Here is a 14,926-nt window from a genome sequence, read left to right on the forward strand (position 1 = left end):
CTGTTCAAGGACGCCCGACGCAGGAGGCAGTCAAGTAGGAGCAAGCAGAGGAAGGCTGTGGGACTTCTCAGAAGGAGGCAAAGAGAGGCCACGCCCTGAACTCTTTATAAAGGGAATGTTTGGGGGAGGGCTGGTTTGCTGAAGGCACCCGCTCCGATAGTGTTTCAAAGCTCCTGTATCTTGTTTTGTTTGTTTTTGTAATAAATTTGGCAGACGTATTCCAGCCTCTTGCCGTTTATAAAGGGGTTGCCTTTTCTGCAAGGCCGGTAGCAGGCTGGTACAGAAAAAATATACTAGACTAAATGCACTATGAAATGTATCTAATTGAAATTTACCAATGGTGGCCCCTCGCTTACTACAACATTACTTGGATAGAACTATAGTACTATTTGCTTTATCGAAGTACCCATATGTAAAGTATTTGGCATCTAGGTGAGTTTGGCTAATCCACATGTCTTGCATGAGCAGGAAAGGAACTTTTAATTTCCTAAGAAAGCCTGCTAAATTTCTCTCACTTTTTTTCTGTCCTGCATATCTCATCCTGCATCATTGTAGAAAGCCTACTGATCCTCAGGAACAGATTTGTGGCAAAGAAGATGAACACATGACAGAAAAACTATGGACACAGTTCCATTGAATCCAGTCTTTTTTGGATTCAGGTCAGTACAAATTTAAAGTTAAGGTCCGTAAACACTGGTTGGTCTCAGTAGCCAAAAATAAGCTTCATACCATGCTTTTTTCCTTCACTGTATTATCATGTTTTTAAAACAAACCTCTCTTCCCTGCAACCTACTCTAAACATTGTAGTAAGACAAACCAGTTTGCAATCCTTTCTTTAGAGCTAAGTTGGAGGACCATCTGCTGCTTCACTTTCAAAGTATTTCAATGGCCTTGCTCACCAGAGAAATCGTAGGTCAGCTTTTAAATTATAAGTAGCTTAAGAAAAAAAAGTAACAAGCTATTACAGACCTATTTAAGTAGTTTATTTCTTGTCACTTTCTTCTTAATGTTCTCACAACACTATTTTTTCTCTCAAGAGCATCATCTTGTTGAAGAGAATAGCTTATGCCCATAACAAACGTGAATGAGTAGAAAATCTGATTTTCTCATCAGTCTCTTCATGTCATTGTCCAAGTTCTCTTACCGTTCTTGATGTAGGAGGAGCCGATGGACTTGTTAGTGACATAATTTCTTGTATGGCAAGTCTCAGTTTTAACCTATGTAAAGGATTACTGATTCCAATTTCACGCTGTATTTCAGTATCAGATAAGGCTGACATTATAGCACCACTTTTCACATTTGCACGGCAAGCAGCCACATACCAAGCTGGCATCCCAACCCATAACTGAAAAATAAAAATAAAAAATAAAAAAGGTATATAAATACTTAAAAGTTGCAAATTAAAGGAATTATTATTTGAAATTGAAAAGATTTCTTACCTCTAGCCAGACAACCACTGTGGGGCCATCCCATTGAGCAAAAGGCAGACTCTGCCTCCGAGCTTCTTCAAGAAGTTCATGCCTAAGAAAATCAGCAATGTACATTAATATATTTGTTTCACTCCTCCCTCTATAATCTTTCCCCCCCATTAATTGTATTACACATTATCGGAAGCTGCAAATTGCCCCCAAGTTGAGTAGAACTGTAACTTTTGTCCCTCTAAAAGCCAAATAAGTCATGAAGGAGACGTTACTAACCTAAAAGTTTTCTTAATATATTGGAACTTACTTTTTTTGCAGTTTTCTATTCTTTTCTGCTTGTCCTCCAAGTTTTCCAAGCCCCAAACCATCCTGAGTTGAACTTTCTGCTTCTAATACACTAACTGTAAGAAACAGTAATTACAGTGATAAAATATCTTCTCCAATGTTTCTGAATTAGCATTAGATATGCCTAAAAAGGGGAAGGGAAATCTCCTATCATTATGTCTGCTGTCCAGCAATCAATGCACTGCTATCCTAGTTACTTAGTGACTTTAAATTCATATTATTAATGAATTTAATTCATATGTTAACTACTGATGCTACGTATATTGTTGGGGGGGTGTCACTGAAGTAATTAAATTCAAAGACATAATTCATTTTAGGAACAGTAAATGAAATGCAGCCCTTGAAACTAAAGTAATTGCATCCTCCTAAAGGTCTAGCATGGCCACTTGGAAGGTCTTCCCTAATCATCCTTACAAATACACGCAAATATAGGAGGCAGCTTTGGTGGGAGTATTGCTTATATGAGAGGACTCTTGAATTGTAGCAGCTCAAGTATAAAATGTTTATGAACATCCAGACCATTAAAAAAATCTATATCCAAAAAATACAAAAATTAGCACTTTCACACAAAATTATATAGTTATTAACTTCCTGTGATCCATGACTTTGGTACATACCTGAGAAATGGCCTTTGTAATTATCAGTATGTGTAGGAGAGTTAACTGTATTATTTACGTTAGGTTCTGCTAATTTGAATAATGTAGACTTTATAAGACAACTGTCTTTTGCCGGAAATTGACTAGATTTTTTACTTCAAATATTACCAATAAGTACTTTGCATAATAGTTATCCTAGCATTTATTCAACTTTTATATTTTGGGTTAGTAATATACCAACCTTGTCCCAGGATCTCTTTATTCATCTGTCCAGATCGACCTTTTTCTTTCTTACCAAATAGGCGACCAATTGAGGATTTGATCCCCTTCTTTTTAGGAGCTTTGTGGAGGGAATCTTGACTGCTATTACTGCTACTGGGATTGCTTACTTGTCCATCTTGAGAGCCTGTGGAACTGTAGGAAAGAAATTGTTAAGCCATTTCTAAAGTATTCATTACTCATGCCTATTTTGATCCAGGATGATTCAGTTAATAAGTAATAAATACAAATATATTTTAATGACACAGTACACATTCAGCCTAAAAGGTTTGAGGGCAAAATAAAGACCATATGTTTTTAATTAATTACTTAAGTTGATTTTATAGTAAATTTTTGACTTGATGTTTATTAAAACCATCGAAACAGAAATTTTTTAAGGAAATTTCCACGTAAATTTGAAAGCAACCGGTTATAACATCACCTGAACTTCTATCATTTTTATCATTTTTAAAATCCAATAGAAATACATAAAGAATCCGTTAATATAAATAACTATAATTACTGTAGATTCTTTCAGTTAATTGTATTTTAAATAGTTATAGGAAATTAATTATTTGACACATTTTGTTATTCCACTGTAGTTTACTACTGCTATTATTGAAACATTTCTAGACTGTTTTGGTGTTAACAAAGACCCCAATTAATTTATAATATAATCAAACCCAATCTATTTACTAGAATACTATTAAACAGAATTATACTAACACAAAAACAACCCCCAGAGAAGCTGCCAGGTATCAACCTCAATATGTGAATTAAGCAAATGGTTCTAAAATTATTTTTTTACTGTTTTTGAACTGGTAAAGCCATAAAAATGGGACATTAATTCAAAAGGAAGCAGTGTTGCAACTATTCAGTCCAAAAGCTGTTTAAAATCTTAGGTGATAAATTTATTTATTTATTTTAATTAAAAATCCATTTAGATCTTATGATTAATTTTAAATAAACAGAAATGCACCAAGTCAGCATGAAATTGAATGGGATTTTTTCCCTAGAACTCTGTTTACCATTGCAGCTTTAGTTTGATAGCTTTTTTTAATATACAAGTTTTATTGATTTTTTTAATATTTACATATGCATGTATTTGTGAAGCAATACGGTGGTTGGGTACATGTTGTAAATAATTCAGGTTGTATCAACAGGGATTCCCTGATTCCCTTAGTCAAAACAGATAGTCAAAATAGTCAAGTTAATACATTTCTAGTTGTAACCTAGTCAGTTAACAAAATTTTCAATATATTTTCACTAATACATATCAATATCCTGTTTTTAAATTTTATCTAATTGCAATAAAATATTCTAGAATAGCCTATAATATATGAAAGAAAGCTTAATTTTTGGGTAACCCACAATTCCCTATTTCAATAAAGAATAATTCTCTTGTCTACAAAACTTACATTGTTCATTACAAAACATAATCTAGTTTTCATCTTAACAAATCACCAATTATTAGAAAGATATTTTTTGTCTTAACCGTTCAACAATTATTAAAATACTATTTTTATTTATTTATTATTGGGACTTATATGCCGCCCTATCTCCCGAAGGACTCAGGGCGGCTAACAACAATAACATACAATAAATACAGAAGTTAAAATTAAAATTAAAGGCCCCTGTACAATAAATTAAAATTAAAATTAAAATAAATTAAAAATTAGAGTTAAAAATTAAAAACATAATTAAAATCCCTGTCAGTCCAGGTCAGCCAGGTGGAAAAGGAGTGTTTTCGGGTTTTCCCCCGCATAGAATTGAAGGTGTAGGAGCAACATTTCGACGGAATCCCATCCGTCATCGTCAGGCTGGTGGCTTCATGTATATAAAATTCTAGATTCTATAATATAGTTCTAAAGTAACAACTAATATATTCTATAAGTCTTCTTAACCGTACATCGTTAAAATACTATCTTTTGATATATCATTCCAAATTCTACAATATATTTCAAAATTATATTCTAAAAGTTTACTTTTGTTTTCCCTTACAGATCTAAAACCTAAATGTAAAATCAGTTATATTTTTAGAGATTCCCCTTAATCCATTAAAAGGCATTTTTATACTCTATCTTTAGGAATCCCAAAAAAGAAACAAGTTCAGTTTTTTAAATCTAACTCTTGCCTTCCTTTTGTGCAAATCAGGCTTCCCTTTTGGCATCTTTAAATTCTCAAATGTATCTCCCTTTCTTCCTATACCCCTTATATGAATCCAGGGAGAGTATCCAAATGTCAGTTTTGCAAAGAAAGTGTCCCCTTTGTAACCATTGAAGGTTTGCTTTAATAATTCAGTTTTTGATGATTGATGTAATATAGTTGTCATTAAATCAGTCACATCTTTTTTTCTTGCAATTCCATCTGGATTAGGTAGAAAGTAGAAGCTGGTGATATGGTTATCATTTGATTAGTTGAATTCTCAATATAGTATATTTGAAGGCCTTTAGTGTCTTCACTCTTAATATTGCTTTCTTCAGTGCTATTGCTTTTTGAGTTGTAAGTTTTGTAGTTAACATTGAAATTTGGACTTTAAGGTTCTCTGTAGGCTGCATTTGTTGTTCTTTGAAATCTCCTATTTTAGTGTTAGTTTCCACTTCTTCTATTTGCTCTTGGACTACCATTTCCTCATTTAAGGTCAGAATTTGATTTGGTGGCTTTAAGCTGTCAGATTTTTCTTGCAGTTTGGCTTTAATTTGCTCTGTCATTGCCAAAATCATGTCCAGTATCAGTTTATAATCAAGTGGTGGGATATATTAATCCATTTTGTTGTTGTTTGCAGCTAAATCTTCCATGGAGGCTATTTTAATAATAGTCAAAGATTATCCACCTCCAAGAGTTGTTTTCATGGCCAGGTGTTCCCACACTTAGCTTTAAAAGTAATGTCAAGGACAGCTCTGTTATTCAGTCAGCTCTCACAACAGGAGAAAAATTTACTTGCTGTACCACGTTTCGCCACAAGATGTCACCAATAGCATAAATGCAATGTAAAAATTTTCTTTTTTTCCAAATTAATATAAAACTTTTGTAGCATTAGTCCAATTTTTTTTCCTTAATTCACAGCTAAGAGAGGAAACAGGGTAGTAGATCCCCACCAAAAATAGGAGCTTTTTGGTAAATACAGATAAATTACTTAATTTCTTTGCTGAATTACTTGATTTTCTTTAAGGCTTTAAGATTTGTTCCCAGAGTAAATATTCGTCGTTTTTTCAAAAAGTGGGGAAAGAAATTTTCAGGAAAGTCCCACAGGAAAATAGTTAGGGGAGTAAGAAAGGTAAAGTCTCACCCAGGTCCTCCAGATTGCTTCTTAGTGCTAGGTGGTGCTTTTGGCTTTTAGCAGGGAGCGGCTTAATGATCGGCCATCTTTATGGCCGGTCTCTTCTTCTTCAGGTCAAAGGAGCTGTCCCGGATTCAAGCGGAGGGCTGTCGCCCTTCCACGATCACAGGGAAGGCCTCCTCGCGGTAGTCGCCCTTCCAGGGCAATTTTTGACCCTTTTCAGAGTCCTCCAAAAAAGAAAGAACAGACGGCAGGAAGCGGACTGTTCCTGCGTGTCCGGAAGTGCCACTCACACAAACCGGAAGCCTAGTTTGATATCTGAAAGTCATGGAAATTATGAAATTTGCCACAAATAGAAAGCACCTGTTTTCCACCTTATCAAAGAATGTGAGGGCAAAATATTGTATTAGTACAGAAAAGGGAAGAGGGTATAACCCCTCCAAGAATTATCTCAAATAGTCTAGAAGACAAACTGCCAACAAAAGTAAAGGCTTGCACAAATGGGGAAAACATTTAGAAAACAGGCTGCAATGCAAACTGGTCTTTGGAGGCCAAAGGAACAAATAATATAACCATACAAAGTTGTTTGTGATACAGAGCTCTATCTTTATTCAAAACACTTACTTTCGAAGATCTCTTATATCTTCCTGGCTCATTGTATGCAAAGCTCCTTTATAAGATTTATCCAAATGCAGTGATCGAGGTGAAGAAGGTGGTGAGGTCTCACATTTTATTGTAGCCTTGTCATCTCTAACTTCTTCTCTAGAAACTGGAGACTAAGAATGAATGCAACTTAAGTATCTCTTGCATCTTAAATTAAGATATGAAAACAGAGAACAAATTTTAACTACAATTTTTTTCTCTTAGAAATTGCTCTTTTCATAGATAAAGTATCTCTCAATAAAGCTATACAAATAAGATGTGTTTATAATTTTTTATCATAAGTAGGTATGATAATGCACAAGGAACAATGTATCTTGCAACTGAACTATATTAATTTGAAATTGCTTTTGGAAGATCTAAAGTGACTTCCTGAAATTAATAGGTAGAATTCAAAAGAGCGTTTTACCAGATTTCTTTTTTTTTCTTATAACTTTCCAAAAAACAGAAATGTAGAGATTTGAAGTAAGGTCTTTTTAAGGAAATAATGTTGTAATATGTATACTAATTTTTCAGTAACCATGGACAAGCATCACTACTACATTTATTTCTAATCTTTTGGGAATGCAAGTGATCTGAAGGTTTATGCAGCCCAAAAGACAAGACATTTTCAATGTAGCATACAATAAGAAGGGATACAAAATTAGATCCCATGTTTCCACAGCAAGCTGGCCCAAAGAAATCAGAAAAAGAAGAGTTAAGGTGAAATGTACTACAATCAGAAATGCAGACCTTTAACTACCAATCATTCTCTACATTGAATCTAAACATAGCTACATCTAAAGGTCAAAGTGATTTCCATTTCATTTTAGTAATACTTACTGAAATCTGATTTGGGTAGAAGTTAGATAACATGATGCTGCCATTGTTCTTTTAAAGAAATCTAAAGCAGAGAAATTGGATGTACGAAAACCCTTACTCTACATATAGGGTTTCAGCCTACACTGTACCTTTTAAATTATTTTGTTCTTTGACGAACAAGTATGTAAGTAAACTACTCAGTTTCTATCTCTACTTTTCAATGAAGAAAGGCTTAGTGGAATGTATGTATCTGGAGAATAAGCAAACAGCAAAGATGGATATATCGAAATAATTTGCATAATTAGGAGAGGTCAAGTTGACCAAGGCATTTCACAAACACAGACACACACACATGCATACAAATAATTGTATAATACTAGATTCAACATAAGTCTGCTTTTGAAGCTTTACCTTTCTATGGTGTTTCCTTAAATCACTAGGCTGACAGATGCATGCAAAGAAAAGAAAATAAAATAAAAAAGCAGATTGGTAGATATTTCAATTTTAAAAGAATAAACATAATTCTACGATTATTTGGGAAAAGTGAAGTAAAATGCCAAGTAAGCCTTTTGATTAAATCGTTATATTAAGCAGAAAATACCCTTGTCCTAAAAGCATGGCTATGATTTGTAGGGGTTTTTGCCCCCTTTGCAGACCAGTTTAAATATAATCTATCTTGGAGGTCAGTCTTAAGGGCTAGTAAACAATAGAAATAAATCTTTTAACTAGCTATAAGGAGCACAAGTATATTTTTACCCTAAAAACACTTGGATCCTTAATAACTAAACATTTCAATGAAAATACATATTTATGAGGATTCTTAGGGATCTTGTAAGAATAAAGACCGAAGCAAAGATATTGTTCTAATTCTTATATACAGGGGAAAAAAGAAGAGTTATGATTTCTCTTACAACAGAATCAATGGTTATAAAGTTTCCATCAAATTAAGTTTAACTCTTGGTAACTTCATAGAGACGTTTATGTAACTTTCTTGAAATCAAAGAGGAAGTGTTCCCCTATTGCTTTCCAAGATCCCTATCCTATTTTCCTGGTATTTTGGGGGCCTTCCATATGAGTACAGGTAGACCTCGAGTTGTAACAATTTTTTTAGTGACCGTTCAAAATTACAGTGGCACTGAAAAAAGTGACTCATGACTGTTTTTCACACTTCCATTGCACCATCTAGACCGGGATGCCCTGTGTACGGTCACTCATGCGCTCGTGACCTCTCGTCTGGACTACTGCAATGCTCTCTACATGGGGCTTCCCTTGAAGACCACTCGGAGGCTCCAGCTGGTACAGAATGCAGCCGCGCGAGTTGTCTTGGGAGTCTCCCGGTACTCCCATGTTACACCTTTGCTCCGCGAGCTGCATTGGTTACCAGATGTCTTCCGGGTGAGATTCAAGGTTTTGGTAATGGTTTTTAAGGCCCTACATGGCATGGGTCCGGAGTACCTCGGGGACCACCTGCTGCTGGCGTCAACTTCCCTCCGCCCTGTGCGTTCCCGCAGAGAGGGCCTCCTCAGGGTGCCTCCAGTCAGAGAATGTCGGCTGGTGGCCCCCAGGGGGAGGGCCTTCCCTGTGGGCGCTCCGGCTTTATGGAATCAGCTGCCGGTCGAGCTCCGGATGGCACCCGACCTTCGCTCCTTCCGACGCGGTCTGAAGACCCATTTATTTGAACAAGCTGGCCTGGCCTGATGGGGATATGTTGGGGTTTTAATGGGGATTTTTATATTGTTATCGATTGTTTTAGCTGGGCTACTATTTAATTCTTTTTAATTTTTGTATCCTGTATTTTTTATATGTGCCCTGTTCACCGCCCTGAGTCCTTCGGGAGAAGGGCGGTATACAAATATAATAAAACTAAACTAAACTAAACTAAACTAAACTAAACCATCCCCAAGGTCATGTGATCAAAATTTAGATGCTTGGCAACTGACTTACATTTATGATGGCTGCATGTCTCAGGGTCATGTGATTACTTTTTGAGATCTTCTGAACAGCAGTCAATGGGGATGCCACTTCATTTAACTGAGTTACTAATGTAACAACTGCAGTGATTCACTCAACAACTGTGGTCAGAAAGGTTGTAAAATAGGGCAACACTCACTTAACAACTGTCTCGCTTAGCAACTGAACTCTTAGGCTCAACTGTAGTGATAAGTCGAGGACTGCTTGTACTACACAGGTCCAACCTTGCTTAGCTTTCATGCCCAGTCAAGAGGGAAAAAGAATTTAGGACAAGTTGCATTTTGCAAAACACAGCTAAGTCTACAATTCAGAACTTGATAAGGCCATTTAAGTTACTAAGTTCCATCACTCCCTACCTGTTGGAATTCAATTCTTAAAGATTTAATAATTATTTAAAAACAAAACCAAACCAACCCAAATATATTGCAGGAAAGCTGCTAATAATGTCAAAGAAAATAAACTACATTTCATTAGATATAATTCGCTACAAGTTCCAGACATAAGCTAAATCTAAGGTTAAAGTCCTATCAATAACTCATAATGAAAAAATTTTTTTTTACTTTCATAATCAAGACATAATTTCTTTGCTCTTTTGCATAAAATATGATTAAAGAAGTCATAAGGTTACTAGCTTCAGGACTACTTTCTTATAAGACAGGAAATCATGGTTAGGAGATTCCTGTTTTTTTATTTATAGCTAAGGCATAAATCAAGGAGTTCCCTTCACAAATAGTGCCATGAACACCATGTAAAATGGGGAAAATATTAGAGATGTATTTTCTTACAGGGGAAAGGAAAGAGAAAAGATGACACAGGTAATACTTACTAATGTCATAATTCCTAGTCTGTCCACTTCTCGAGCAGGACTGTGTGGCATTCTTCGAGGAGTAGAAAGCCCACTTCCTGGTGGAGAGGAGCCAGAAAGGTTTCCACTAGGAAAGGGAGGTGGGATAGAGTTCATTGATCGAAATCGACCAGGATTGTCTAAACTCCCACTATCAACACGACTTTCTATCTCCTCTGCTCTTTGCTCAGTGTTTTCCTTTTCTTCTTGGATCAATCTAAAGAATTAAGAAATGATGCAATTCATAAAACCAAAGCAACACTACAACCAACAAATACAACAGATGGCATATATAGAATGTATCTACAGCCCAATGCAAATTTGGGAAACACATTTAAACACCAGGTAGAACAAAAGTAAGTAACTGCAACCTACATACTGAATTTGTTTATCAATATCTCTTGTATTACTTTTAAAGTATACTTTCACGTAATATTAAATTATTTAATTACAGGATTAATCTTAGTGTAGAAGTGCTTGATACAGTTGTAGGAATAAATTAGAACCATACTTTGGTTAATAAAGCTCCCCTCGTTAGGGATTTAGTTGAGGGTGAGCACGCGGACCTGGCTTGCATCACGGAGACTTGGTTGGGCCCAGAGGGTGGGGTCCCTTTGGTTGACCTCTGCCCACCAGGCTTCCGGGTGCTACATCGGCCACGAGCTCATGGTAGGGGTGGGGGAGTGGCGGTGATTATTAGGGAGACCTTATGTCCGCGGGAGACCACCGTTTCTCAGATAGTCGGGTGTGAGTCTCTCTTTGTGAGATTTGGTTCTGGGGTGCAGTTGGGCTTGCTGCTGGTGTACATTTTGCCTAGTCACGCAGCAGCAGCCCTGCCCGAGCTGCTCGATACCCTCTCGGGGTTGGTGGTTGAGTTTCCCAAACTTATAGTTTTGGGAGACTTCAATCTACCATCCCTGGGAGGTTCATCTGAACTAGCTCGGGAGTTCATGGCTACCATGACGGCCATGGAACTGACGCAAGTAATTTCTGAACCAACTCATGAGGGAGGCCACACCCTTGACCTGATTTTTTTATCTGGACGGTGGTTGGATGATCTTGGTGGGGGCTCTCCATTTATTATGCCCCTGTCATGGACCGATCATCACCTCCTGCGGATGGTCTTCCGTTTTGCCACCCCCAGCCGTGGGGGTATGGAGCCAATTAGATGGTTCCGCCCCAGACGCTTAATGGATCCTGATAGATTCCAAGCAGCGCTGAGGTCCCCACCTGCCTCCATTGCTCACAACTCGGCGGATGCCTTAGTGGAAGCCTGGGAAAGGGCAGCCACTGAGGCACTTGACAGGGTTGTACCCTTGCGGCCCCTGACCCGGTGCAGATCCCAGCGAGTTCCATGGTTCTCCGCGGAGCTCCGGGAGATGAAGCGTCGGAAACGGGGCCTAGAGAGCTGCTGGAGGTCTAGCCAAACTGAATCCGACTGGTTGCGGTTAAGAACCTATATTAGGTCTTTTCTCGCAGCGATGAGGGTGGCGAGGTGTAATTACTTCTCCACCCTCATCGCGTCCGCAGATAATCGCCCGGCCGCCCTGTTTAGGGTGACTCGCTCCCTTCTTAATCAGGAGGTGAGGGAGGATCCCTTGCAGGGTCGTGCCGAGGAATTTAGTCAACATCTGTCGGATAAAATCGCTCGGATTCGGACCGGTTTGGACTCCAGCTGGGCAGAGTCTGGCGATCAGGACACGGGCGGTCTTGTCAACGTTATCTGGGAAGAGTTTGATTCTGTGACCCCTGATGAAGTGGACAGGATTATGGGGAAGCTGAGCTCCACATGTTTATTGGATCCGTGCCCTTCCTGGCTGGTTTATGCAGCTAGGGAGAGGACACGAGGCTGGCTCCAGGCGGTTATATCTGCTTCTTTGAGTGAGGGTTATTTCCCCACCACCTTGAAGGAGGCGGTGGTGAGACCTCTCCTCAAGAAGCCTGCCTTGGACCCAGCTGTATTGAACAACTTTCGTCCAGTCTCCAACCTTCGCTTTCTTGCGAAGGTTGTTGAGAGTGTGGTGGTGCGTCAGCTCCCTCTGGTCCTGGAGGAAGCGGATTATCTGGACACTTACCAATCGGGTTTCAGGCCCGGGTACAGCACGGAGACGGCATTGGTCGCTCTGGTGAATGATCTCTGGAGGGCTCGGGATAGGGGACATTCCTCTGTCCTACTCCTATTAGACCTCTCAGCGGCTTTCGATACCATCGACCATGGTATCTTGCTGTGGCGTCTCAGGGGATTGGGAGTGGGAGGCACAGTTCTTCAGTGGTTCTCCTCCTATCTCCTGGGACGCTCGCAGTCGGTGTTGGCAGGGGGGCAGAGATCGGCCCCTAGGTCTCTCGTTTGTGGAGTTCCTCAGGGGTCGGTTCTCTCGCCTCTCCTGTTCAACATCTACATGAAACCGCTGGGTGAGATCATTCGTGGTTTTGGAGTTGGGTATCATCAATATGCTGATGATACCCAACTTTTTATTTCGACCCCAAACCGCTGTGATGTCCCGTTGCCTGGAGGCGGTTCGGGTCTGGATGGGGAGGAACAGACTTCAACTCAACCCTGACAAGACTGAGTGGCTGTACATTCCGGCATCCCGGGACATTCAAAATGTTCCATCTCTTTCTATGGGGGGTGAGCTGTTACCCCCCGTGGATAGGGCTCGCAACTTGGGAGTCCTCCTAGATTCACGACTTACCTAGACTACTATAACGCTCTCTACATGGGGCTTCCCTTGAAGACCGCTCGGAGGCTCCAACTGGTACAGAATGCGGCCGCGAGAGTTGTCTTGGGAGTTTCCCGATACTCCCATGTTACACCTTTGCTCCGCGAGCTGCATTGGTTACCAGTTGTCTTCCGGGTGAGGTTCAAGGTCCTAGTTATGATCTTTAAGTCCTTACATGGCATGGGTCCGGGTTACCTTGGGGACCACCTGCTGCCGGCGTCAACTTCCCTCCGCCCTGTGCGTGCCCACAGAGAGGGCCTCCTCAGGGTGCCTCCGGTCAGGGAATGTCGACTGGTGGTCCCCAGGGGGAGGGCCTTCTCTGTGGGCGCTCCGGCATTATGGAATCAACTGCCGGTTGAGCTCCGGATGGCATCTGACCTCCGATCCTTCCGCCGCGGGTTGAAGACCCACTTATTTGAATTAGCTGGTCTGGCCTGATGGGGGAATATGGGTTTTTAAATTGGTTTTTTAGTATTTATTATGGTTGTTTTAACTGGGCACTGGCTTAATTTTCTTTTAACTTTTGTATTATTGTTTATGTATGCCCTGTGAAACGCCCTGAGTCCCTAGGGAGAAGGGCGGTATACAAATCAAATAAACCTAAACCTAAACCTAAACCTAAATAAGGACCACTGAAATTATTCCATTCTGTACAAACTCCAGTCCATTGGAGTTACGTGGCCAATACATTTAAATAAATAAATACAATTATCAATTACAATCAAAAATAATTTATAATTGTTGCAACTTAACAAGTACTTTCCTTAAAGATTCACTGACAATACAATTAGTTGGGATAAGTAAGTTGTAGTAGCTGCTTATACAGTATATGCTCTATTACAAATCATAATGAAAGCTAACCAACTAATATTCTGTTTTTTAATAACACATCACTGAAGAAATGCTTATTTAGATTCATTCTTACAATAAGAGCAGTGCTATTTGGGGGGAAATGAAAAAGATGCTAAAAACTTTGATCTTCCTGTTTTTTTCCAATATGTTAAAAGGTAAAGGTAAAGGTTCCCCCGCACATGTGTGCTAGTCGTTTCCAACTCTAGGGGCCTATGCTCATCTCCATTTCAAAGCTGAAGAGCCAGCGTTTGTCCGGTCTCCGTGGTCATGTGGCCGGCATGACTAGACGCCAAAGGCGCACAGAACGCTGTTACCTTCCCACCGTAGTGGTCCCTATTTTTCTACTTGCATTTTTACGTGCTTTCGAACTGCTAGGTTGGCAGAAGCTGAGACGAGTAGCAGGCGCTCACTCTGTTACGCTGCACTCGGGATTCGACCCGCCAAACTGCCGACCTTCTGATTGACAAGCTCAGCGTCCTAACCCACTGAGCCACTGCTAGGTACAATGAATTGGAAAGCAAAAAACAAAAGTTATTGCTAACTAACTCATCTCATGGATTTCAACCCATAAAATATTAATTTTGTAGATTTCTGATAAAACTCATGGTGTGGGCTGGGTTATCTGAGGGAAAACACACACACACACACACCATCCTCAATTACATCTGCTCACCCCATCAGATCTGGCAAAGAAGGCACACTATAATCATGTCCTTCAGTGAATTACATTTGGCAAGTCCCTAGAGACAAGAATTCTTTGACCTAGCACCTCTCTTCTGGAATCTTCTCCCCACCCCTCATCCCGGAGTGTGATTAATTCCATTTTATTATATTTATATGCCACTCATCTCGTACCCAGAGTGACTCCATCCCTCCCTAGAGAGGTTTTATGATGATTCACTTACTGTATTTAATATCGTCTCCTGTTTTGTGTGCCTTTTTTAAGTTATTTTTTTTAATTGTGACTTTTACTTATTTACTGGTTTTTAACTAAGTGTTGTACGCTACCCAGAGTCACTTTCACATTCCATTATGGAGGATTGTTGGTGCTCTCTGAGTTTAGTTGTTTTCTTGCAGATGTTTTATTACCAAACTAGGTAACATTGCTACAAGAAAACAACCAAGCTCAGAGAACATCAAGGACCCCTTATTTCAACCGTGAGCTACAAATATTCTCC

The 14,926-nt window shown here is 39.3% G+C and overlaps 1 protein-coding gene across 5 annotated transcripts in view; it reads right to left on the reverse strand.

The window, feature by feature from the left end:
- The window catches only part of PPFIA1 (PTPRF interacting protein alpha 1), a 92,528-nt gene that overhangs the window by 14,215 nt on the left and 63,387 nt on the right, over positions 1-14,926 (reverse strand). For 3 of the 5 annotated variants that reach the window (XM_083355165.1, XM_083355164.1, XM_083355162.1), the window contains exons 16-21: positions 10,159-10,393; positions 6,525-6,676; positions 2,604-2,776; positions 1,729-1,822; positions 1,440-1,521; positions 1,145-1,345 (exon numbers count right to left, since the gene is read on the reverse strand). In XM_083355165.1, coding sequence (XP_083211291.1) covers positions 1,145-1,345; positions 1,440-1,521; positions 1,729-1,822; positions 2,604-2,776; positions 6,525-6,676; positions 10,159-10,393 — 937 coding nt within the window. Of the gene's footprint in view, positions 1-1,144; positions 1,346-1,439; positions 1,522-1,728; positions 1,823-2,603; positions 2,777-6,524; positions 6,677-7,772; positions 7,803-10,158; positions 10,394-14,926 lie in introns of all 5 variants that reach the window. The other 2 variants (XM_083355161.1, XM_083355163.1) reach the window with 1 other exon arrangement.

This window comes from Vipera ursinii, assembly GCF_947247035.1.
Source record: "Vipera ursinii genome assembly, chromosome: 1".
Taxonomy (NCBI): domain Eukaryota; kingdom Metazoa; phylum Chordata; class Lepidosauria; order Squamata; family Viperidae; genus Vipera; species Vipera ursinii.